At 40.3% G+C, this 26,635-nt stretch overlaps 1 protein-coding gene across 4 annotated transcripts; it reads left to right on the forward strand.

The window, feature by feature from the left end:
• LOC306666381 (uncharacterized protein) lies at positions 1 to 25,040 on the forward strand. Of its 4 annotated transcripts, XR_013765291.1 has the most exons (5): positions 1 to 295; positions 393 to 507; positions 597 to 750; positions 14,528 to 14,627; positions 22,572 to 25,040. XR_013765291.1 is itself a non-coding variant. In XM_079148418.1 (4 exons), the coding sequence occupies exons 1-4, from the start codon at positions 74 to 76 to the stop codon at positions 22,612 to 22,614; spliced, it is 480 nt and encodes a 159-aa protein (XP_079004544.1). In that variant the 5' UTR covers positions 1 to 73; the 3' UTR covers positions 22,615 to 25,040. The 4 variants fall into 4 exon arrangements, 1 of the variants encoding a protein (XP_079004544.1); XR_013765290.1 differs by having other exon boundaries at positions 393 to 750; XR_013765292.1 differs by lacking the exon at positions 22,572 to 25,040 and adding an exon at positions 16,198 to 16,644 and having other exon boundaries at positions 393 to 750.
• The last annotated feature ends 1,595 nt before the right edge of the window (positions 25,041 to 26,635 follow it).

The following is a 26,635-nucleotide window of genomic DNA, read 5'->3' on the forward strand; positions in this document are numbered from 1 at the left end:
GTTTCGTGTGCTGAGCTGATGTTGGTGGTGTGGTGGTGAAAGAGCAGCTGCACAGCCGTCTCAGCTTCACTTCATGCACAAGGCCCAAAGTGTGGCACCTGCGCAGTTGTCACAAGGAACAAAAGGCTGCCGCATCCCCACAAATGGCGCGGCTCAGAGAATGTTCTTCTCGAGTGGACGAGATCTCAAGGGAAGTTTCTCAACCTGGACACTCTATTTCTGGCAGACAAAGAAGGTTGCCAGGATATGGGAAGCTCTGCATATGAAAATAATGTCAGCCGCCCCTGGAGGGAAGGTTGGAAGCAAAATCACTCTGCGAACTCACAGATGGCAAGCACAGACTGCACTGTTTTGGCACCATTCATTTTTGTTCTTTTATTTTGCATTTCCAGGTTCTGGTCACAGTGGCCTGGGAAACATTTCGTGACAGAGAGCTGGACTTGATGGGGGAGAGGAACTGGAAGGACAGGCTGGGTTTGCTACTACCAGACAGAATGCACCCGCCCGGTAGGTTGCTGCAGCAGCGGGCCACAAACACCAACAGCTGACGCCTTGACCTCCACTTCACAGCCCCTCTCATTTCTATCCCCATCCAGGAAGGAAGGAGCATTCTCCTCTCCTTGTTCTGTCTGACAAGTGAAAAAGACTGCCTAAGGTCAAGAACTCTTCCCTCTCTACTAGATCATGGCTTAAGCTTAACCACGGGAGTGGAGAATAGGGAAGGAATGACAAACTGCAGGTGACAAAAAGGTAAGTGCATGCCCATTGCCTTATCTACATTGTCCTCCCTTCAAAGGGTGGAGGTTGGAGTGGGGAGCATGACTTCTACTGGGAAAAGAACTGTGATCTTTCCTTGCATTTAAAATGTTTCTTACTTCTCATAAAGTTATTGATGGTTGAAATTACTGATTTCTGTTTCTGTACATAGTTATGGTACTATACTTATTCCGTGGTGTATGACATGTGTTACATGCTCATGTTGATTACCTGTGTGGTTATCATACCCCAGTAACTTTTGAGGTCTCCACCCAGTATCCATACACTCATCTCCTTTAGCACTGTGCAAAATCAAGGACTATGCCAACTCTTTGGAAAACATCTGGGAAAAGCCAGATGTAAGGAATCCATAGCATCTCAGTTTGACTTGAGTTTTGTCTACCACTCAAGTCATGGCCAAATCCCAACCTCTGCATCTCCTTGTTCTCAAATACAGACTAAATCATGGTTTATTAACTATGCAATTGAGTTGAGTATCAGGGAATTAAGAGGGACTGCAGTAAGGAAGGAAGGAAGTCCTACTGGGAGTGGTGAGAAGCAGTGTCAGCCAGAATGGCATCAACTAAGGCAGGCAGTAGGCCTGGCCTGGCCATGGAAAGATATAGTGAGCATTTGGTGAGAGCTGGATGCTTTGAGGTCAGTGATCTTGAGGAGACTGTTCCAGGCTCCTGCAAGCTGAGCTCTTGCCAGTGCTGAGATCGGCTCTTGGAAAAGATCACTGGCACTTACTGAGGCAAAGGTTAGGCTAGGAGAATTTCCCAACTCTAGTTCTGAGATATATTTTCTCAGTATTTTAAAATACAGACCCCAGGTCTTAGCTTCCCTACCTCCAAATGGGAGGTCCCACTCTCTGACTCTATTCCCACAAACAACCAAAGTTACAGAGGTGAGAACCTCAACCGAAACATATAACACACATCACAGAGCCTCAACTGGCTCCCCCTGCTATACTCTTGGGTTAAATGAATTGTTCCCCTGGCATCTCCAGCCTCTCACAAAAACATGGTGTTGTGCTATGTACCACAATATTCCTGTGCAATTTGGCTCAACATCAGAGAGAGTTGGCAGAATTTAATAGCCTTGTAAAAAATATATTGGCAAGGGTTGTTGGCCATGTGATTATTTTTTTTAAACCACAGTGTTTGGGCTACAGTTAAGTGTGTGTATCATTTATTTAAAGTTCATGCTATTAATTAATAAATGCCTGCTTTAATCCTTCTTGTCATCTATTTCCAAAGAGTTTATTTTATTCTTAAACAAAAAATCTCAGAGCAGCAGGACAAACTCATTGGCTGTGAACTTGGGCATGTGTTAACATTACCTTAACCCACCCTCCACTGTTCTTACATTGTCCTTGCCTCTGTGCTCACCTCATGCATGAAGTAGGCAGCTTTTAAACACATCACTCCAATCCTCCCAATGCACCAAGGACTTCTTTCTGCTGGACCAGCCAATCCCTCAGGGAACTGTAATCCATGAAATTTCTCAAAGTAGAAGTAGATGTCTGGTGTTCTGACCCTCTTGACCCTCTTTGGAGCCACATGACCATCTAGAGCACCATCCTGGACCATCAGCCATGTCTTAGTATGGTGCCACTCAGCCTCTATCCCAGTTTCAACTGGAGACCTGAGGCCAGTGGTGGGAGAGAGTCACGTGAGATTTAGTGCACAGCTGGAGCCCCTAACCAGTTTTGAGTTTTTAGTCCCATAGAAATTTCTATTCTTCCAATTTTAAAATCTACAGCTACTTAGGTCATATCTGAAGTCTTTTCTCTTTTTACTTCATTTATTTACTTATTTTGAGATGAAATCTTGCTGTGTAACTAAGGCTGACCTCAAACTTGAGGTCCTCCCACCATAACCACCCAAGTCGTTGGGACTATAGGCATGTACCACCATGCCTGGCCTATTAGATATTTTAGGCAGTAAGAAGAAAGGATGATCTGCTGCCCCACACTTTTTTTTATATATAATCAGCATGTCCTTGAGTTCGTGTTGGAGTCCTGAGTACTCTCCAAAGGGTTACCAGGAGCATAAACTCAGGCATTGGTTAGGTCAATAGGTATTCAGGATGACTGAAAACTATCATAAAAATGCACTTACCTTTTATCCTTTCCACCCAAAGAGCATACTCCTGAATGAATTCCATCAATCCTGACCTTTTAAGAGCCCTTCTTTTGCTTTGGCTGCCATGGAAATGCCTGGAGTACCCAGACATGGGTGGAGGGGTGGATGTGAACTGCTATTCTGTCTGGGATAAAGATGTGATTCAGGAGGTGGTCAGAGGCTAGAGTAATAGAAATTATTGGGTCATTTTCTTTAAAAAAAAAAAAAAGAAAGAAAATGATGGTCAGCACACTAATAGTTGGTAACAATATTTACCTTTTTCCAGGGTCACTAATGAAAGGCAGAAAATGGCAGTGTTTATACAAATTTGTCACTCTGAACAACTTGGGAGAAAAAGAAGAGTTTAGAAATCTATTCTAAGCACACACTCAAAAATTGAATTTATATTCAAAGTTTTCACTGCAATATTTATACTTGTGAAAAATAAAAGCCAACCTATGTTGTAAATAATAAGAGAAAAATAAATAAAATTATAGAACATCAATAAGTCAAATATTAATATCCAAAATATACAAGAAACTGAAAAAGCTAAGTACCAGCAAGAATTCAATTAAAAATGTTCTAAAAAACTAAATAGATACTTCTCAAAAGAAGGCATACAAATGACCAACAAGTATATGAAATATTCCTCGAACTTACTAATCACCAGTGAAAAGCAAATCCACAGTAGGATATCATCTCACCCCAGTGAGAATGCCTATCAACAAAAGGTAAAAATAAAAATGCTTGTGAGAATTCAGAGAAAGGGAACTCATATGCTGTTGGTAGGAATGTAAATTAGTACAGCTATAATAGAAAACAGAATGGAGATTCCTAAAAAAAGAGAGAGAAAAAAAATAGAACTACCATATGATCTAGCAATTCCACTACTGGGTTTTCATTCTAAAGAGATGAAATCATTATTTTTTATGTGTATTTATTTGTCCTTTTTAGATAGACATGATGGTAGAGAGTATTTTGACATACACTCTACAAGTATTAATACATACATGGGGTATAACTTATTCTAATTAGGATCCTATTCTTGTACGTGAAGTAGAGTTTCACTGGTTGTATTTTCATATATGAACGTAGGAGAGTTATGTCCAACTCATTCTAGAGATGAAATCATTATAACAAAAAAGACACTTGCACTCTTATGTTATAACCCTATTCATAATAGCTAAAATATTTAATCAACCTAGAAGCCCATGAGTGGATTAATGGAAAAAGAAACTGTGGTATGTACACACAATGTGATATTATTCAGTCATAAAAAAGGATAAAATTCTGACATTTGTAGCAATATGGATGTTCCTGAACATCATTGTGATAAGTGAAATAATCCAGATACAGAAAGACAAATACCACATGTTCTTTCTCATGTGTGGAAACAAACATGTTGTTCTTATAAAAGAAAAAAATGAAATAGTGGTCACTAGATCACTGTCTTTCTGTGATAGGCCCTTAATGAAGCTCAATAAGGGCCACCAAAACACAGAGAGAAGTAATTAGTTCTGTTTTTTCTATAGCACAGTAGGGTAAGTATTGATTAAAACAATCTGTAATATATTTCAAAATAACTTAAAAAGTATGAAATTCCCAACACATAAAAATTATTGAAGAGATGGTGGTGCTTATTACCTGATTTGTTTATTACACATTGTAAACATGTGTGGAATTACCATAACATACAAATATTATGTCCCAATAAAAAATCTTTTGAAGTCAGATATTACATACCATTAAAATGAATGTCAAGCCAAAAAAATCAAAGATGTAAAAAAATAATCGTGATTAAAGTAAAAAGGATAACATTTGTATAGATGATATAAGGGGGACTATACTGACAACTCTGAATTTGTTGAAAGAAGATTCTGTATCTTTTTTATTTTCTTCTGTTTTCTACAACATGTCTCATTTGCATAATCAGAAACACCTAAAGACTAGAAATTTTAAGTAATATAAGCACTTTACATAAGACATACTAAATGTATCTTAAAGTAGTTAGCTCCCCTATGGCATGAAAATATGATTTAATTTTCACATACAGCTCATCAACTGAACAAATATTTGTTAAGTACCTACAGCTTTCCAGGTACTTTATTGAGCCATGAGATAAATATATATTGGAGGATGAGCAGATGATATAGAAAATAACAGTAGGTCCTCTGCCTTCTTGGAGCTAGGAATCTACTAGAAGTTGAGATACTGAGATAAAAGACAAAACTGTCCCCTTAAGCAATTCTATAATCCAGGAGAGACAGACAAGTGAATAAAAATTAGTGCCCGGAATAAATGCTAATACTCTGCTAAGTGCACATTGGGGTGTGAGAGGGGAACAGGGGCTGCTGGTCAGGAGACTGGTCCTCAGTCAATGCAGGTCAACTCCTCGTGGTCTCCTAATAGATCTCTATAATAGATCTCAATTTCATTATTCCCTCTACCCAAGGGATTTCAACTGTGTTCAGAATAGGATCCTCTTTTAAAAGGGTCCACTTTTAATTGAAAACAAAAAAAAATATGTAAATTCTCCATGTTCATACCCATGCCACCACTAAAGTTCTGCCACATTTGTTTGTTAAAAACACTACAGAAACCTCGTTTAACAACTACAAAAATGCTTAGATTCAAGGCAAACAATACAAAACGTAACAATCTGGGGAGGGATCAACATCTGTCTTCAGTCTATACCTTCTCTTTCTACCTTTTTCATGACTTTTAAATGTCTTTAGTGACACGCAGATAAAATCCTATACCTGCAGGATCTTACGCAGAAGACTCTTATAGGGTAAGATCCTGGACAGCCTAAGATCTCAGATCTGATTTCATATGATCAGTGAGAACTGGTGACCACTACCTACCCATCTGTCTGCACAGACTGATGTCTGTGGGAAATTGCTTGTTCTGTGGTGGTGGTTGTTACTGTTTGTGTTGTGGCTGGAGGAAAGGTGGAAAGGCAGGGAAATGAAGAAGAGCAATAAGTGGAGAATAAGAGTCTGAGACTGACAGGTGGAGCCTATCAGTCAGGAAAAAGTGTGTATCACTCATAAACATATCACCCAGGGTACCCACCTGCTGGTGGGATGCAAGACACTCAAGCTCCACATCATCTCTTAGAAGACTTACTTTTCTCTCCAACCACTGACTCTCCACCTTTGAACTTTTAAGAATCTCATGGTCATATTTAAAGCTTAATTACAAAACCCCTGTACAACCTCTGAACGTATTTTTCCTATCTTAGTCTTGTCTTTCTAGTCTTTCAACTATTTTGCAAAATTTCCTTGTTCCTATTTCTTAATTTTAATTTACCTTTCTTATCTTGTGTGGTATCTGTGGTCAGTAGATCAAAATCAAATCTCGTTTGGAGGGAAACTGAATATTAAGAAGTACATGAAATGTGATCTCCCTAAGATACCCCTATGGAACAGCTGGACCAACCTGTGTTTCAGCTATCCAGATGGGAACACTAAGGTGCTTAGTGTCAAGTCATGTACTGCTGTGTTACCTGTAGTGGTTGTTAGTTAAAAGAGGGAAGTGCTTACCAGAAAGAGGTGACTCAGAGGAGAATTCCTAACATCAACATCTTTGGAGTAGATCTTTGCTTTTTCATTTACCAATAAACTTAGGATTGTCATGGTAACCGATGCCATGTTCTTACTAAAGCATTACCTGTCTAGCTAAGTCATGAAAAAAATGATGGAGAAAGAACTATCAGGTGATATAGAAAGTAGTGTTTAGTCCCCCTTGGGGAGGACTAGGGCCACACAAAGGAGGATCAGCTGCTGGAAGAGGTGGGGGAGAGTTAAGCAGTTCTAAATGAAAAATTAAATTAATTTAAAAATCTAATTTAAAGCAAAATAGAGCAGCAGATGTGGAGGGAGTTGAAACTCCTCCTTGGATTGTATCGCCTAAACTTTCCTGTACTTTCATTCAGGCTGAACATCATCCTATTTATACCAAGTAGCAAAACCAGATTAATTAAGAAATAAAGTACTCCAGACAGTTCATTTCTAGGGATTGTTTGTACGCAGCATGTGTGAAAGGAAAGAAATGCTTGCAATTTTAATTTCTACAGAAAGGAAGACCATCAACACTTCCTACCTCAAACTTTAAAAGCATATTTTCCTGTGAGGATGGCCTAATGACCCTTATGCCCCAGAATTATATTATTAAAATACATATTTATCTTTGCAACTTATTCATTCTTACAACAAATGCTTATTATTGAACAGCTTCTCTGAGTCAGGAGCTGTGCTGCTTCTCTGCTGGGCAGGTGCTTTTAGAGATTCTTCTGGCTTAGAGACAGTTTGGATGTCAAGAATGAAACTCAGGTGACAGGCCAGATCGGTTCTGCAAGACTTCTGCATAATTGTCATCTGTGCAGAAGTTCATACCAAGAACTGAGAGAATAAAACTGCTTCCTTTGTGCTGTCACAGAACAAGTGTAAAAACAGCAGCCACCAAGGAACCCTGCTATGAATCTTGTGCTTCTCATGAAGCAACTTCCACTCCCCAGAGATGTGTGAATAGCAAATCAGGACGCCATGCTCCACCCCCACCTCTGCCTACTGCTGCTGTATCTTGTGCTAGCCACAGACCTGACATCTGCCAGAACATCTTGCAATTTAATCATGGATGTTGTCTGGTTCCACCTTCACCTTGTATAAAACTATTCTTATACCCCAGGTTTTCTCTTTAGCAATTTCAGTTCAGGGTGCTTATATTTCTAAAAATCTAATCAACAGCTTGACTAAAACCAACTTTTGTTTATTCCTCTTTGCATATGGGTAGGCATCACAATAAAAAGAAAGTTCTAGTAACCAGTAACCAGGCAGGAGAAACTGGCTGGGAATATCCCTGGGTAAAGGAACTGGTGTTAGGAAAGGTAAGACACCTCACTTGCCAGCGTCAACAGCAATAATTTTGAACATGCACTGAATGCTTACCGGGTGCCAGACACTGGGTTGCATGCATCCATGCTGAATTAATTTCCTAGGACTATCATAAAGTACCACCAACTGGGTGGCTTAAGTAGGTGAGATGTTTTGTCCCATATTCTGGAAGCTCAAAGTCTAATGTCAAGGTGTCAGTAGGGTTGGTGCCTTCTGTGGGCTATGAAGGAGAATCTGTTCCATGCTCTCCCCTCCTCTAGCTTGTGGTAGTTTTTTGGCAATAGCTGGCATTCCTGCCTTATGTACACATTATCCCAGTGTACATGGAGTTCTCCCTGTGTGGATATCTCTCTGTGTCCAAATTTCCCATTTTTATAATGAAATTAGTTCTATTGGATTAGGGCCCTCCCTAATGACCTCATGTCAGCCTGATCATCTGCAAAGACGCGCTATCTCAAAGAAGGTCACCTCACAGGCACTGGAATTGTAACTTCAGCACTTTGGGAGGGACATAATAAATTCCTTACATAGTTATTATCTCACTTGTTGCCCACCCAGACAGGACTATGACTATCAGTATCACAGACTGAGACACTGGGGCTTGGAAAGCTTTGCTTACATTTTTCTGAATTCATCTATTGCACAAATGGTCAACTAGGGTTTAGGTGCAGACAGTTTGACTCAAACTGTCTTAATCACCAGATGGTATTTCCAAAGAAGCATGAAGAACTTCCCCAACCTTCCAGTTGTTTGACTATCCGTTATATTGTCATCATCTACTCTACTCACAGAAAAACTAGCTGCCTTCACTGAGCACCTATTGTGCATAATATATTATCTCATTTAATCACCCAAACAACTTTAGAAGCCAATAGTCTTCATCCCAGTTCACAGATAAGCAAATTGAGGGGCAAATAAATGGAGAATATTTGATCAAGGTCACAAAACAAGCAGGATTCAGGTCTCCCGTTGCTACCACTCATCACCACTTGATCCTGAATATGTATTTCTTCACTAATGCAATACTATCTCTCATACAGAGCTGGGGACTATCAGGTTATCTTGCAGTATCACTGAAAAATAAAGCTCAACCAAATCCCTCAGGGCTCTGTTTTACAAAACAAGCACAGAACGAACCTCAATTCCAAATAATTTGAATCAGTCAAAGGAAGGCATAGGAAAACATCAATATCCAGGAAGCTTTGCCCATGCTATGTAAATGTGTAATGACTAATCAGCGAGGGCAGTTGAGGAATTTTTCTAGATTTGGGCAGTTTTCATTTCACCTATGATTTACCCAGCTATGTAAAGCAGGAGAAAATCTTCTATTTATTTAGCATAATGATGGACCAAAACAAAAGGAGAAATCATTTCAATTAGGTAAGACATTTTTAAACTTCCTTAATCTCTGTGTGACTATTTTTGTGTTTATAGCAACTAGCAGACTGTTTAGGACAGAAACATGCATATGCTGAGTGCAAAGAGACAGAATCAGGTGGTGTGATGTGTACAGCAGAGAATTAATGTTTGACAAGCGTCAAATGTAAATGGCCATTGATTACGAAGAATCCCTAAATAATGTAAAGATTTTCTGAGGGTTGTTGACCATTACTCGTTTTCAGTTTTTTGACTTTTGTAAGAACAGGAAAATATAGATCTCTACTCCCTGGGGCTTTGCAGTTTGACAACTCTTGGAGAGCATAGGTAGCTTTACAGTGCCATCATGTGGTCACCTCTCAAAAGTCATGAATGATTCGTACATCGCTGTGTTGGGCGGCTTGGGAGAAGGTTGCAGGCTACTCATGCATCTGACACAGGCATCAGGGGCAGGAGCCAGGGGGCTGGGAAGGAAAGGGCTGGGGAGCTAGCTCCCTGGAGATAGTGAAAGGTGGGAGGAGGAGAATCCAGGCAGCAGGACTTAGACGTGTAGATCAGCAGCCAGCAGAGAAATAATTTATCCACTGGGAGTTAGGGCCACATTAAAGGACTTGGTTCACAAAAAGACTAATCCCTGAGGATTGGGTAGGAGTAAGGGTAGGCCATATCGTGGAGAGGTGGGACTGAAAAATAAAGTAGGAATGGGAGCTGAAACCCAGTAACAGTCTTGCCTGGTCACTGGCTCTTAAGAGAAGGGGGCCTCCCCAGGAGCCCCTTTCTGGGGAGCACTTGAGGTATACCCAGCTCTGTCTGGGTATTACCTCAGGAATGGGTTCCTGCCAACCACCCTCTTCTGTCCCAGCTCTTCTCCCAGCAAAGGAAGAAATCTCTTATCTACACAGCAGAAACAGATTTGAGGTCTTATCACTAGGAAATGCACTAAGGTGGTGTGGGCAGAAGGATAAGCAGGTTACAGGCTCTGTGGAAATAAACAGACTAACTAAAGGAGAAAAACAAAGCTATTTATTATGAGCTAGCAGGGATTTGTCCACTGCCACTTGTGTTTGGGCAGAGACCCCAACACAGGCAGAAGAGCCCCACAGTGGAAAAGAAGGAAAGCGGCAGGTATGCCCTCGTTGGAGGCTGCTGGCCTGGGGAAGCTGCCAGCGGCAAACCAGGAGCAGTGCATCCTGTGGGATTGGTTAGGGGGGTGCATAGTTGGAGTTCTATGACTGGTCCCCACTTGAAAAAGGGGACAAAAATCAGAGAAGCTGTCAGTTATTAATCAAGTCTGGCCATTTGGAGCTGATTGTTATGAAAGTTACTGTTTATCTTCCTGGACTGTCACTGGAGAGTCATTTGGCTTCCTGCAAGTCTGACTTATAGCAGACTGGCTTCCTGGGTTGTTTATTATAGATAAGGGAATCAGTTTTCTGGGCATGTTCCCTACTGCAAGTTATGGATCTAAGTTCTGTCTGTAAAGATATGATCCAGCCCATGTGTATAACCATTCTCTCAACTCTGGGGGGCCATGACTCAAAGATCAGTCTAGTAACAAGTAGTCAGTGCCAAGAGACCTCCTCTTAAGTCAAACGATGAGGAGTTGACCTTCTCCCTGGTCAGAATGAAGTCTGTGAGGCGATAGGACTAGTTGTAACTAGTGGGGTATATCATGGCTCAGATGAATAGCTAAGATGAACCCAGGTTAAACCTGACAGAGGTGCTAGGGCGGCACATTTTGTGAGCATCTGGGAAAGGCCAGTGACATGAAACAGTATGATACTTCCCCACAGAGTGTCTTGATGCCTTTAAGTAAGTCCTGGGGCCCTAAACCTGTCCCCTTAAGGAGCTATATTTGGTTTTCTAGAAATGCAGTGACCATCATTTGGAAAGGGAGGGGCACTGCACAGGCAAGTCTGGGGAGCACATCTCTGGAAGGAAACCCTCCGTCAGGTGCTTTTATTTTTCTCTTTTTTCTTTTTGATGGTGCTGGGGATTACCTAGGGCCTTGTGCATTCGAGGCAGCAAGCTACCAACTGAGCTATATCCCCAACCCCCATGGGGTGCTCTTTCATTCAAACACAGCTGAAAGAGCTCCAATGTGCACAACAGGGAAGTTGTGGGTGTTTCCTTTCCTTTATAGCATTTCAAGTAGGAAAAGTTGGAACAGGAACCCACACAACTCTGATATTAGAATGCATTAGTCCCTTATTTGTTGACTTCTCTAGGAGCCCACAGGTGGCACAGAAATCCTAGTTGTAGCACAACTGACTGTATTATAAACAGACTTCTCTGGAAACAGGCAAAATATGGGTGAGCGAATCAGGAAAGGTGTTTGGGAGCAGATGTGTATATATTTAATTGTCTTAGTTTATAGCAATCTTGTTTGGTATGGACACTTGGGGCTTCTTGAGAGCCGGTGTGGAGTGTTGCAGTGTTCCCCAAATTTCAGTCATAATTTTGGTCATATCCATACTCAGCCTACACTGCTCTTTTTAAATATTTTTCTTTAAATTTATGTATTGTTTTTGTTTCATTTATTTTGAAAGGGAAACTACATCAGTATTGAAAATGGAAAACCAGTTATCACCTGTCATAAATAAAAGATAATCTTAAATATAAATACATAAGTAATCAAATAATACTCTTTGCCCATGGATGGCCCCAAATCATCGCCTATTCTCTCTGTAGTACTGGAGCCAAATTTGGTGGATTATTTATGCAATATTTAAGTGCTCTGGATCTGGTGTCAAAAGCCTGGGTTCAACTTCTCAAACTGGGAGCAAATATTTAGCCTCTCTGCTTACAATTTCCTCATGTGTAAAATTGAGTGTTTTTTTTATGGAGTTTTGTTGTGAGGATTCAATAAGACGATAGACAAAAGATTTATCACAGTACCTAGCATCTGATAAACAATAAATATTAGCTGTCACTATTATTATTATTATTTCTCTTTTGGACTGGGTCACCAGTGCAAAGCTCCTCCTCATGGCTGGTCCTCAAAACTCTCACACTTTATCTACAGATAGGCAGAACATGCAGAAGGGGAATGTCTTAAAAGATTTGTAGACTACTGAAAATAAAATTTTAGCCAAGTCAATAGAGCTGTTGGGCCTTTGATGTTAAAAAGCCCAGTCAGCAAGTCAGTGAACCTAAGTACATCAATCAACTTTTGATTTTGAGTTTGATTATTCCTGGTCTTTTCCTAGACCCCTTGGTTTTCTGGGATCCTTTTTGTCCTGGCACTCATTGAATCAGTCAGTCTCAGTAGGAATCAGATGATCCCAAAGGAATGATTGAAGAGTTTTAAAAAGGATCTATTTACAGAGGTGTGGGCAAGAATAAAAGAAGCCAAGGCTAGATAATGAACACCCAGGACCTGGCAACCACAGGAGGCCATTACACTCCTAAAGCCTAAAAGGGAAGGGAAGGAAGACTGTTGCTGGAGCCCTGGAGGGCCATGGCCCATCCCCCATTGGAGTGGAGGCTTTAGTAAGGTGCAGCAGGGAAGGAGCCAAGAGAATACCTGTCACAAATGAATTCTCCTTCTTCCTGCCTGTCTCCTGCAGTGCCTCCAAGGAACAGAGCCCAGTTGGAAGGTAGAGGACTAGGGAAGCACAGGAGCTGCCATGCTCAGAGGTCAGTCAAAGGGGCTGAAAGCAGACATTTCATTAGCACCATGACGTTTATAGGTCTGTGATGCCCCTTTGCACCCTTTAAACCCTCAGTAGAACAAGTTATAAATGTCTTATAAATCAGACTGAGAATGTGTGTGTCTTCTGGGTGCAAACAAAATGTCAAAAAGGCTCCTTATCTTATGACAGGGAAATAAAATATCCACCATTAAGTTGAAAATATTGTAAGTAGAAAATCCATTTAACACATCTAATTTACTGACCATCACAGCTTAGCCTCTCCTACCTTAATCATGTTCAGAATGCTTACCTCAGCCTACAGTGGGCGTCAGGAGAGAGAATCTACAGCATAATGCTAGCCCAGGAAAAAAATCAAAACTCAAAATTTGAAGTAGTTTCAGCTGAAGGCATTTCTCTTTCACACCATCCTAACTACAACAAAAAAAATCATAAGTCAACTATTGTAAATCAGGGACCATCTCTAAAGGCATGTACCACTGTCTTGCAAGGACTCAGCTCCTGGGAAACAGATTTGGGATCCTGGCAGGTGAAGGAAGATTAGAGGGATAACTGGATGTAGACATACTTTATTTAGCAGCCCCCAGCCTCCCACATCTTTCCATAGGCCTTTTTTTATGTTCAGGCCAAAGAAAGAAGGCATAGTGTTAACAGGTTACATAAACAAGTGCACGCTCACAAGCAGATGTTTACGATCCTGAGTAAATATGCTGAATCAGGGTGTTTATGATCTTGACTACAAACTAAAAACATAGCTGTCTGAAAGTCTCAGCGAAGAAGCCTAAGTATATCTGTCTTGGACCTGCCCTACCACCAGGCATTGGGGTACAGCCCCCAGCGGGCCTGGGGCCTCTCCCCATAAGGCTCTCATTCAGTAAGCAGAGAGTTAAAGCCAATGCTGAACCAGTCAGTCAGCTCTGCTACCACACAGCTTGATTCAGGAGGTGAAGGGAGAAGTTCCTTTGGAGAGAACCGCATGACTTACATCTTCACCATGAGCTAGCATAACTCACCTCCTAACAAAGAACAGATATCTCCCTAAGTTTTGAAAGAACACAGCACTGTCTCCCAGGCATATGCTGAACACCTGAACCAAACTTCCTGTGACAGCAGTTTGGAATAATAGTGACTGAGTGGGTGGGGTGTGAAGGCGAAGCCAATACCCACCAGAGTTATGGGATCCCAGGCCCCATTGAAGGAAGGTAGGCAACCGCCTCCTTCTGAATACTCCTTTAGGGTGAAGCCCCAGGCAGAAACAACATTCTCCAGTAAGGAAAACAGCCTGTTTTCATTGCTATGAGAAACTGCCTTCTCATAGCAACGCCAAGCAAATAATCCTATGAGAGCAAGCCCTGTCCACATCTCTCATTCTCTCTTAGTTGTGGTGAAAACACACATACAAAAGTGATGTTAATCGGTTTTAAGTGTAAGCTGAGTAGTGCTAAGTGCATTCATATTGCTATAAAATCAATCTTTGGAACTGTTAGGGTTTGGATGTGACGTGTCCCCCAAAAGATCATGTGTGAAACAAAGCAAGAAAATTTGGAGGACAAATGATTGGGTTATGAGAGCCCTAACCTAAGCAGTGAATTACTCCCCTGATGGGATTAAGTAAGTGGTAACTGAAGGTGTGGAGGGTGTTGCTGGAGGAAGTGGATCATAAATACCTTTGGGGTATATATTTGATGAGTCCCTCTCTCTCCCTCTTAATCATCATAAGAGTCACTTCCCTCCACCACACTCTTCTGCCATGATGTTCTGCCTCATCTTGATCCCCAAGGAATGGAGCCTGCTGTCTATGGACTGAGACCTCTGAAACTGTGAGTCCCCAAATAAACTGTTCCTCCTCCACAGTTGTTCTGGTTGGGTCTTATAGTCACAGCAGCAAAAATGCTGACTAAATCAGGAAGGTTTTCATCTTATAAAATGGAAATTTGATACCAAATAAATAATGTCCCATTTCCATCTGGCTTTGATTAGTCTAGATATCCCTCATGTAAGTGTGATCATGTAGTATTTGTCTTTTTGAGACTGGTTTATTTCACGTTAGTGTAATGTCCCAGTGGCTCGTCCAAATTGCAGCTATGTCAGGATCATTCTTTTTTAAGACTGAAAAACAGTCCCTTATATGACCCCATCTTGTTTATCCATTCATCTGTTTTGGATATTTAGGTTGTTTCTACTTCTTGGCTATTGTGAACATACAAGGGCCCTGCTTTCAATTCTTTTGGGTATATATCCAGAAGCAGAATTGCTATACATCTCTTTATTATTCACCTCCATGCCAACTGTTTTTAGAGATAGAGATCAGTTAATTCTCTAAACAGGACCATATGGATTCTCTCTGCATCCCATAAGACAAGGTCATGTGGAGGGAAAGGTCTAGGACTTGACATTACAACTCTGGGTTTCAAGTCCACATTTTAACAATTTACCTGCTATATCATCTTGGGCAAATTCCCTAAGCAACTCTGAAACCTGTGTTTTCACCCTATAAATTGAATATTCCCCCCTGTGTTCATTTGCTAGGGATGCCATAATGAAGTATCAAAAACTGAGTGACTGAAAATAGCAGAAAAGTTTGTTGTTGGTTTTTTTGTTTTGTTTTGTTTCATTTTGTTTTGTTTCCTCCACAGATATGGGCACTAAAAATCCAAAATCAAGGTGTTAGCAGGGTTGGTCCTTTCTTGCAAGCTCAGGAGAATGTGTCCCATACTTCTCTCCTGGTTTCCGGTGTCCTTGGCTAACTATTCTAAAACTCAGTATCTGCCATCTTCCCTGGTGTGTCTGTGTCTTCACTTGGCTTTCTCTTTTCTGTGTATGTCTGTATTTCCCTCCTCTTATAATGATACCAGTAACAGGATTAGGGCCCATCCTAATCCAGTGTGACCTCACCTTAACTTGGTTATATCTGCAAAGACCCTATTTCTAAATAAGGTCACATTCACGAGCACTGATATTAAGACTTTGGCATATCCTTTGCGAAGACACAATTCAAGCCAGATGCTCACCCTTCAGATTTCTGTGGGAATTTAATACATTTTGTAAATGTTGAAGCCTCATACTGGTGGGAGTAATGGTCACAGCTAAAGGGACATTTAGCTTCTGTATCCTTTTGAATTCGAGAAATTCCTTCTCCCTGTGTTGCTGATTTAGAGTGTCATGTCCATTCTTGTTTATCGAGTGCCACTCTGGCTCCAACTGGGACTGCATTAAAGTGTGAGTTGTTAAATGTTCAATGTCATTTTCATCCTTGGGAGGAGGAAGTGCATTAAGGTGAACTTCAGTAAATCAAGCCTGGCTCCTTAAAGTTTTTTTTTTTTTTTTCTTTTTCTTTTCTTCGGTTTTTTTTTTTTTTTTTTTTTTTTTTTTTTTTTTTTTTTTTTTTAGTTTTTGGTGTTCCAGGGAGTGAGACCGTCAGGACTAAAAGGTCACTATGTCCTTCCCCAGCCTATTCAACAGTCGGCCCATTCAAAAATACCACACACCAGAGAGGCCTGGGCTGCCTAACTGATATATTGTCTTCAGATGTTGGTCCATGTTCTACATAATGTATTCCAAGCTGGGACACACAAAACAGATTTACTGGGAATAGGGAGTGGAAATGATTAACTCTCAATACTTTGTATTGCTGGTAAATGACTTACTTGCCCATGTGCCCTTCACTTGTGAGGAAAACCATTTTCCACATATGACAATCAGCATTTCTAGAAGAGATAAAACTAAGAGAAACTTATTTGAGTTTACAAAGGACTCATTATGTGATGCCTTCAAGGAGAACATATAATAACAACAACAACAATAATAATAATAATAATAATATTTCATTTAAACATTTTCAGATCTTGTCTATTGTAAAAGGGGCTACTGAATATCTATCACTTGCCTCTTTCCAGAGTATGTGACTCTGGGGCCCTGAGATGAACTTTTAATGGAGTTCAGTCATAGCATTCCACTTCATCTATTCACCAGCTAGCAGACTGCAACCAGCAGCTCAGGTTGTGCATATCTGCACTGGACTGTGGAACTGCAGGCAGCTAGAAGGGAGAAGTGACAAGCTCAGTAACACAGACTTCTCAGAGCCATGGACAGGGCCACCTAGTGATTTATTTACAGAGGCAGTTTTGCTTTAAGATCAAAACCAGGGCAATTTGAGTAGGCAGGTTGCTAAACCCTAAGGCAATGTCAGAGTTTTAAAGTGTTGTTATCTTATGCTCTCTGTGTCTAGTTGGTTTTAATGAGCTGTGGCTTTCTAGTGAAAAAAATGAAAGAGCAATTCCTAATATGAAAAACTCTGAGCAAGGGACTTAGAGACACAAATGGCCACCTTTCCCTCTGTCCCTGCAACCTACTCTTGACCACATGAAGTAACCCTGGCTTCCACACCTTCCAGCAGACAGAACATCAGGGTGGCTTATTTCCAGTTGTAAAAGTCTGCTTAATACTGCTAATAGCATAAGTAATTTTGCTGGAGAGCCTGGGGAGGATTCTTCCATTTATTACCTAGTGAATCAATTCTAGCTTTAATAGAAAAGCCCATAGACTGCAGTTCACAATAAAGTGCCATATGTAAATTCTAGCAGGGCTTTGATGCCAGGATTCTGAAAGGAAAGGAGAGAGTCTCCCTCACCTCCCTTTCATCCTTTTCCCTCCTTGGGGTGTGGGAAAGAAGTCGCTCTGCTTCTGGCAGAAGCAGCCTCTGTTCTTCCACTGGTGCCCTTGACATTTGAGACTGCAGCTGCAGGGAAGGAAGGTGAGGGAACCAGGCTGCAGGCATTGAGTTGCCAGCAGCAGAAAGGTGTGGACGAGATGATGGTGATTACAAGGACTGAAAGTAGAGAGCTGGGTTTCTGAAAATGGTTGCGAAAAGAAGAGTCCAGTCCTGTGAGTCCAGGAAAGTGGATATTGCCCATTGGGTGCCTCTTGCGCATTTGTCCTTCAAAGACGAGGCTCATTCTGCCTGAGGTTAGTTTTGCTATTTCTCCCCGGGGCTCTCTCATGAGCAGGGAAAACCAAGAATTATTTCCACTGAAGAAGGAAATCTGACTAGATGATCAAGCAGCATGGGAAATTACAAACTTGAAAGACACATGACCAGAAAGTTCATTCTCCTGCCCCCTTTCTGAGCATACCCTTGCATCATGGACATCCTCGTCTGGAATGCCCAAGGCACACACCCACAAGGGCAGATTATGCCATTTGCCTTGTCTTCTTGAACATTCTAATACCCAAGTCACACATTTTTCAACCATTCTCCACTGCAAGTCCTTAAATCTCCTCCTCTCCAAGGGTCTTAAGGTCCAAACTGACCCAGGCAGGCCCAGCCAGGCACAGTTGTGTAAGGCTGAGGAGTGAGCACCCAAGTTTAAGGCAGCTTCAAACAGCCCTTGCATCTCACTCAACTGCATCTGTACGGGTTAATTTTTCATTTACTGTGACTGAGTTGGTAGGTCCTTACCTGGAATCAGAAAAACCCTTGTCATTTGCTTGAAGGAAAGAAGGGGGCTTGAATTCAACCCTCTTTTCTCTCAACTGCTCCTCTACAGGGGACTTGGGGAGAGATTTGTAAAACTGCAGCCTGAACCCTGATGATAAAATGCCAATTAGTTTCTATTTAAAAGGGTCACTAAATATCCCCAGTGGTGTTTTTCTCATACCTCAAATATGCAGTTTTATAGGATAGAGTAACACTTTCAGCAATTGCTTACAATCTTTTCCCCTACAAGGAAACAAATTCCATATTTTCTTATTCATCTGAATCTTTTTACTGTCTCTATGCTATAAAATGTGTCAGAATATCTTTTAAAGAAGTAACTTTTCTTCCCAGTAGTAATCCTGTAGGTAGGAAATCTCACTCCACAGAGCTCTCACAGTTACAGCTTTCTGGACCCTAGCTGGAATACTCTGAGAACAGTGTGTCAAGTATAATAACTGCTGGGTTGTTCTCCCCAGCAGTACCGGAACAGGCCTGAAACTTGACACTTGACTCCCTGATAAACAGAAAGCTCTCTAGGGTTCTCTTGAAACCTCTCAGGCCCAGGGGAAAAAAGACTGATTTCACTTTGGTTGTTCCTGTGTTTCAGCCATGTTGCTGCTCATTTGCACAGTGTGAACACGACTAAAATGAGAGAAGAGGAAACATGCTTCTGATCATGACTTGGGCATACTATGGGTGCATGGGGAGGGTGGAAGGCAGTAGGTGGGACCCCCACAGATGCCTACATCCTAACCTGGAGAACCTGTAGTGCATCACTGGCAAGTAAGTCTCTGCTGATGAGATTAAGCAAAAGGTTTTGAGATGGGGAGGTTTTATTTGGATTATCCAGGTGAACCCAAATATAATCACAAGATCCTTATAAATGAAAGAGAGGAAAGGAGAGTGAGGACCAGAATGTCATGATGGGAGGAAGACTGAACTGGCTATGGTCAGATTTGAAGCAAGAAGGTGGCCATGAGCCATGAATTCAGGTGGCTTCTAGAAGCTGGAAAAGATAAAGAAATAGATTCTTCCCAAGAGCCTCCAGGATATGGCTCTTCAGCTACTTGGATTTTGACCCAGTGATGACCATTTTAGCCTTCTGACCTCCAAACTTTAGGATGACACATTTGTGTTGTTTTTAAAGCCTCAATGTTTGTGGTAAATTATCACAATGGCAGCAAAAGGAAACTAACACAGGGAGGAAACGGAATATTCTCTAGAATTCAAAAAACTACAAATCCCATTCACATTTTTGATAGCTTGCATAGTGCATTTTATTCTACCTGCAATTACTGCACTAAAATACAAACAATTTTACTAGAAAGTGAGCTTCTTAAGGACAGAGTCTTCATTTTGTTCTGTATCTTCTTTTTGGTTTGTATCTTCAACTTGGTTCTTATATCTGACATGATGCAATTGTCAATAAGTGTTTTTGAGTGTGCAAGTCAGAGAAGAACACTATGGACTGGTTATGCAGATGTAATACAATCTTTAGGCATAGCAGCCTGTTTAAGAAATGACTCACATGTTAATTTTTCTCTATTCTTTCCATTCTATTCTAAACCATTGGCCTTTGGGGCCACCTCACTGAACTAGCCACAGCCACTATTTTAGTCAGTTTTTTCAACACTGTGACCAAAATACCCGACAAGATCAATTTTAGAGGAAAAGTTTATTTGGGGGGCTTCTGGTTTCAGAAGTCTGAGTCCATAGATGGCTGACTCTATTGCTGTAGGCCTGAGGTAAGTAGAAAGGCGTGGAAGAGGAAGGCAGCTTAGGACATAACAATAAAGGGGCAGAGAGAGAACTCCCACTCACCAGGGACAAAATATGTACCCCAAAGACATACATACCCCAAGGGACCACCTCCTCCAGCCACTCTCTACCTGCCTATAGTTATCACCCAGGTAATCCATTCAAGTGATTAATATACTGCTTATGTTAAGGCTCTCAGAACCCAATTGTTTCACCTCTGAACTTTCTTGTGTGGTCTCACACATGAGCTTTTGGGGGTAAGTCATATCTAAACCATAATAGCCACCTCTACTGCGTTCCAATACTCCACCATGTTGTAGTCTGAGTGATCTTTCAAAAACACATGCCCAAGCATGTGCTGTATCCCCAAAGGTGCCAGAACAGAGAACCAACTGTTTCCAGGGCCTGATGGATGCCCCTGCCTTGCCCAGTCTCATCCTGCATCACCACTCTTCCCGGTGTATCCAGGCCTCCACCTCAAGGCCTGCACTCATGTTTCCTTCCCCACCTGTTCTCCCCCATTTCTCCCAGGTGACTCCTACTTATACTTCATTTCTCTCTCAAGAGCCATCTCTTCAGGAAAGCCTTCTGCAATCTGCACTGCCAGAGTCACTCCTACCACCCCAGCTTCACGCTCTTGCAGCATCCTATACTTTGACTTTCACAGCTCATATCACTGACTTCCCAATATCTAACACAACACCCACTAGTAAGAAACATTTGTAGCACAATGAACTTCCCGGAGGTTAAGTGATTTCCCTAAAGTCACACAGCTTGGAAGCTCTGGAACTAGGAATAGAACACAGGTTCTATGGAGGGAACTTCCACCTGTTCCCTCAGTTTCACAGTTTCTCCAAGTAATTCCTGTTAAGGTGTCTGAAAAATAGAAAGAGGAAACTACAAAGATCAGAGCATTGAGGGTAGTAGAGATGAACTGCAGAATAGGAATAGACTAGCAAGTCGGCCTGGCGCATGGACGTTGGAGACAGGGCCTGGGCCTTGAGAACAGCGCTGCTTGGCCTAAAAGGAGGAGAGGAAGGGCTGCCAACAGCAATAAACCTCACAGAGTCTGACAAACCCCTGACTGATGACTCAGGAAATGGCTGGCACTCACTCACTGGACTTTGCAATCACATTTGTATGGAGGAATGAGAAGATGATCAAAAGTTAGTTAGCAAATCATGAGTCTCATGGACAAAATCATGACTTGCAATTTCATACGTTGAAGCCATAAATGCCCAAGGTATTTATTTCCAGAAAGAGCCTTTAGGAAGGTAATGAAGATTAAATGAAGTCCAGTGGGACCGTTTTTGGAAATGGGACTTTTAGGTGGTAATTAAGTTTAAACGAGAGGTCCTAATCCATTAGGATCTGTGGTCTTACAAGAGAAAGAGAGTGGTCTCCATCCTCACTGAGCAAAGACCATGTGAGGACTCTGGGAGGTGGCAGCTGTCTGCAAGACAGGACAAATACCCTCACCAGAACCCAAATGTGGAACCCCAATCCACACACCCAGCCTCCAGAACTATGAGAAAATTAATTTCTGCTGTTTAAGCCACCCAGACCAGCAGACTAGGACAGTGCCCAGATGTTTGTAGCATTAATTTATTTTGTGCAATGATTCTGAATAAGAATATTACAGCAAAAATAATTTCTGCTAAAGGAGATATAGTGGTTATCTGCTATTTTGCCTACCCAACATCAATATTCTTTGAGTAACACCTTTGGAAAATTCTGACACCTGACATGCAATCCTATAATAGTAGCAGTCTCAGTGAAAATGTCCATTAAACTGTACATTCTTCTTTTCAAGAAATGGTCACATGGCCCAAATCAGTTCAAACCATAGCAGGAATTTGAAAGATGAGCACAATGGCAGATAATCTGAAAAAATAGTAACGCTAACCTATTTTGATAGTCGTACCTAGGAAAAAAATATTGCCTGTTAAGTTCCATTGTGTAGATGTGTGGAGCTACTGTAATTCCTACCTTTCCAAAGTGTAGTTGCTCAATTGCTTCTTCACTTTGATGAAACCTTCCATATCCTTTCTGGAAATTATTTTTTTAGTTTGACTCAGTCATATTTGAACTTGGTGGCTTGCAACCAAAGAACTCTACATGATATATGGGTCTATCAAATTTATGCTGCTGACTTTTTGTGCCAATGAATTATTTTTATATAATTATGTAATTAAAATGCATATACATTATTGAAAGGTATCTATGATTTGGCAAGAGTTTTACTTTCAAAAAGTTTAGTGATTCGTGTATGCATTAGAAAAAAATAATATGCTTTATTTCTGGAAATATTCTTTCTGCTGATTTTTCATCTATAGAACCCTAATATTTAGAGCCATCTAAGTTAATAGTGAAGTTGGTAGAATTTCTCATCTGAAACTTTGAATAATAATCAGGAGGATAAAGAAGGAAATGTATATTTCAAGATTAAAATTATGGATGCTACAGACCTGAAAAAATAAAATTCACCCAATAAGTCATTTTTGATCAAATTCTAATTTTTCTCTTGCAGGAAGTTGGGATTGGAGCTGATTATTATTCTCGTGCTATTTTAGCTCTTCTTCTAAAACTCCACATCAGTGCTCTGGAGCCAGACAAGGAATCAGAGGACCCAAGCACATTACCATGCCTTTGGAGTAACGTTTGCAAATTGAGGAAACTCCACTCTCTTTTCCAGGCTCAGTACATTTATACTTTTTTATTTTGACAGAGAAGAATGGAGGATGGGGAGATTCTTGATGCATAATGATGAATATTTAAGAACATTCATTTGCTCACTGAAATAGCTCTGACATTTCAAATTGTGTCCTTTTTAAAGAACACTTTAATTTTCAATGTTGTTCATTGTGAAGCATATCATTTTTACAAAAGGACTGTATAAATGTCTCAGTAGAGTTTAAAGAATAATAAGCTCTCTATCGAGCTCTTTATATTGAGAAATAGAATATCAGTAATTCTTTAAAACCTTTCATGGACCCATTTCCAATTGCTTCCCGGTCACTTTCCCATGGAAATAACTGCCATTCTGTGTTTGTAATGAACATTCTCTTGATTTTCTTTATAGTTTTACTTCATATATATGGCTCTGTAAAGAACATATTAAGTCTATTCCCTCATGAGTTGAACCCTTTGTTCAACATTGTTTTTTCAATTACCTAAGGTTGATACATGTACTTATTGTTCATTGATTTTGGCATTACCATATGCTATTCCACTTTATAGATATGACGTATTGGTCAGTTTGTGTTACTTCGATGAAATACCTGAGGCAACTAACTTCATAAAAAAGAAAAGATGTATTTAGCTCACAGTTTTGGAGATTCAAGGTCATAGCAGCTGCATTGGCTCAGGCCTGGTGTGGGCCACATCACTTCATGGACTGATGCCATGGCAGGAATACCACTGGAAGCATCATAACATCTCAAACAGGAGCAGAAGGAAACAGCATGAACAGGATCAGGCTTGCTCCTTTTATGACAATCCTCTCTGGAGAACTTAGGAAGTTACACCATAATAACCTCCCCCTAAAGACTTAAGGAGGCCTAGGAGGCCCCAACTCTCAGAGTTTCTACCACCTCCTAACAGCTCCACCTTGGGAGCCAAGCCTTTATGACAAGTTGAATGGGACACAAACTATATTTAATCCATAGTATATACATAATTATTTTATCTACTTACAAATTATTTGTGAATTTTGCTCTTTTGATTTAAACTTCAGCAAACATGTTATCCAGTGCACACGTGCAAAGGTGTAAAGTACATGTTAGGAGAGGAATTGCTGGATCACAGGTTGAGCACAAATTCAATTTTTCCAGGAAGTACACGTATTTGTGTATATGCCAGTTTATATTCCCATAAGCAGAAGATAGTGTTTCCATCGTTCCACACCTTTGGACTGAGGGGAATCAATTTGGCTTATTGACCCTGATGCCTTTTTCTCCCAGAAGGAAGGCAATTGAATGGAGGAGTCATATAACATGATAACTCTTCTGTCTGTGGGTTATCCTTACAATCCTGGTGCATGCGACTGTGTCCCTTCCATGACAGGGAGTGACAGGCTTTTTAATTTTTGTCAATTTGATAGATGTGTAATTGCGGTAGCCAGCATCACAGATGGTTCTCAACTCTTGGTACTCACACCCTTATGAAATACACTCCCACAATGAACACAGCTGATTGGTGTAAATGATAAGATATTAAGGAAATGATGGACTGTGATTTCTGAAGCAAGATCATAAAGGACATTTAAGATTTTGCCTATCTTGTGGATCAGTTGTTCTGAGAGAGGCCAGCAGCTGTGTTGTAAAGATGTACAATCACTCTTCACATGGGAGCAATTGACATCAACTTTATATTGTAGATACTAATCTTTTGTCAATATAAGTTGCAAAAACCTCCAAATTTTCAGTTTATCTTTTTCATTATCATCATTGTGTCTTCCAATGATCTGAGTTACTAATTTTAATATAATTGCGTTTTAATGTATTAATCTTTTCCCATGTAGTTCTTTAAGAGCTCTGCCTTTCTTGAATTCTTGAAGATACTCTCCTATCTGCTATCCTAAAATTTTCTGGGTTTGCCTTTCACATTAATTCTTTTAATACCTAGATTGACATTTGGTTACAATACCAGGGGAAGATTTTTTTTTTTTTTTTTTTTTTTTCAGGACTGTAGCTACAACCCAGGGTTTCACACATAGTAAGCAAGTGCTCTACCGCTGAGCTACATCCCCAGCCTGGACACCATATTCTTAATTACAAAGTCTAATAAGTGTTCATACCCTGTAGCACAAGTTTTCCACCATTCTTCCTTCTTGGTCTTTCAATCTTCCATATAAATCAACTTGTCAAACTCCCCAAAAGTCACAGTAAATGTTTTTGTTGTATCAGAATTTCACTTATTTATACATGAATGTGGAAGAAAGTAAATCTTTGCAAAAGAGTTTTCTAATCACAAATGTTCTGTATCTTTCCATTTAGGTATTCTTCAATATTTTTTGAAAAGTTTTAATCATTTTCTCCATAAGTTTATTATACATGTTTATATTTATTTCCAATTATTTTCTATCTTAGACCACTAAATGGTATTTTACATAAAGTTTTCTACATAATTACTGCTAATTTATAGAAATATGATTGACATACACATATATATATTTATTTTGCTTCTAGCAACTCTAACTTTTTTAAACTTTTAACTTTTATTTTTCTTTGATCCGAATGCATTTTGTTTCATTGTACACTAATGGAGCACAACTATTCATCTTTCTGGTTGTACATGATGTAGAGTCATACCATTCATGCAATCATACTAGTACCTAGGGTAATGATGTCAATCTTATTCCACCATCTTTCCCACTCCCCTGCCCTCTTCTCTCCCCCAACTCCCCTCTACCCAAACCAAAGTTCTTCCATTCGTCCCTCCCCCCTCTTTATGGATCAGCATCCATATATCAGCAAAAACATTTGGCCTTTTGTTTCTTGGGATTGGCTTATTTTACTTAGCATGATATTCTACAACCCCATCCATTTACCTGCAAATGCCATAATTTCATCTCCTTTAAAGCTGAGTAATATTCCATTGTGTATATATATATCACAGTTTCTTGATCCATTCATCTATGGAAGTGCTTCTAGGTTGGTTCCATAGCTTATCTATTGTGAACTGAGCTGCTATAAACATTGACCTAGCTGCATTATTATAGTATGCAGATTTTAAGTCTTTTGGGTATAGACAGAGGAGTGGGATAGCTGGGTCAAATGGTGGTTCCATTCCAAGTTTTCTAAGTGATTGCACTAATTTGCAGTCCCACCTTCAAAATATGAGTGTACTTTTTCCCCCACATCCTCACTAATACTTGTTTCTTGTATTCTTGATCACTGCCATTCTGACTGGAATGAGATGATATCTTAGTTTTAATTTGCATTTCTCAAATTACTAGAGATGTTGAACATTTTTTCATATACTTATTGATCAAATGTATTTTTCCTTCTGTGAAGTGTCTGCTCCATTCCTTAACCCATTTATTGATTGGGTTATTTGTTTTTTGGTGTTGAGTTCTTTTTATATCCTGGAGATCAGTGCACTATCTGATGTGCATGTGGTAAAAATTTTCTCCTACTCTGTAGGCTCTCTCTTCACATTGTTGATTGTTTCCTTTGCTGAGAAGAAGCTTTTTAGTTTGAATCCATCCAATTTCTTGATTCTTGGTTTTATTTCTTGCACTTTAGGCGTCTTGTTAAGGAAGTCTGTTCCTAAGCCAACATGAAGATTTAAACTTGCTTTTACTTCTATTAGGCACAGGGTCTCTGGTCTAATTCCTAGGTCCTTGATCCACTTTGAGTTGAGTTTTGTGCAGGGTGAGAGGTAGAGGTTTAATTTCATTTTGCTGCCTATGGATTTCCAGTCTTCCCAGCACCATTTGTTTAAGAGGCTATCTTTTCTCCAATGTAAGTTTTTGTCATCTTTGTCTAGTATGAGAAAACTGTATTTATGTGGATTTGTCTCTGTGTCCTCTTTTCTATACCATTGGTCTGCCTATCTATTTTAGTGCCAATACTGTACCATTTTTGTTAC

The sequence above is a fragment of the Sciurus vulgaris genome (assembly GCF_902686455.1).
Source record: "Sciurus vulgaris genome assembly, chromosome: 7".
NCBI lineage: Eukaryota > Metazoa > Chordata > Mammalia > Rodentia > Sciuridae > Sciurus > Sciurus vulgaris.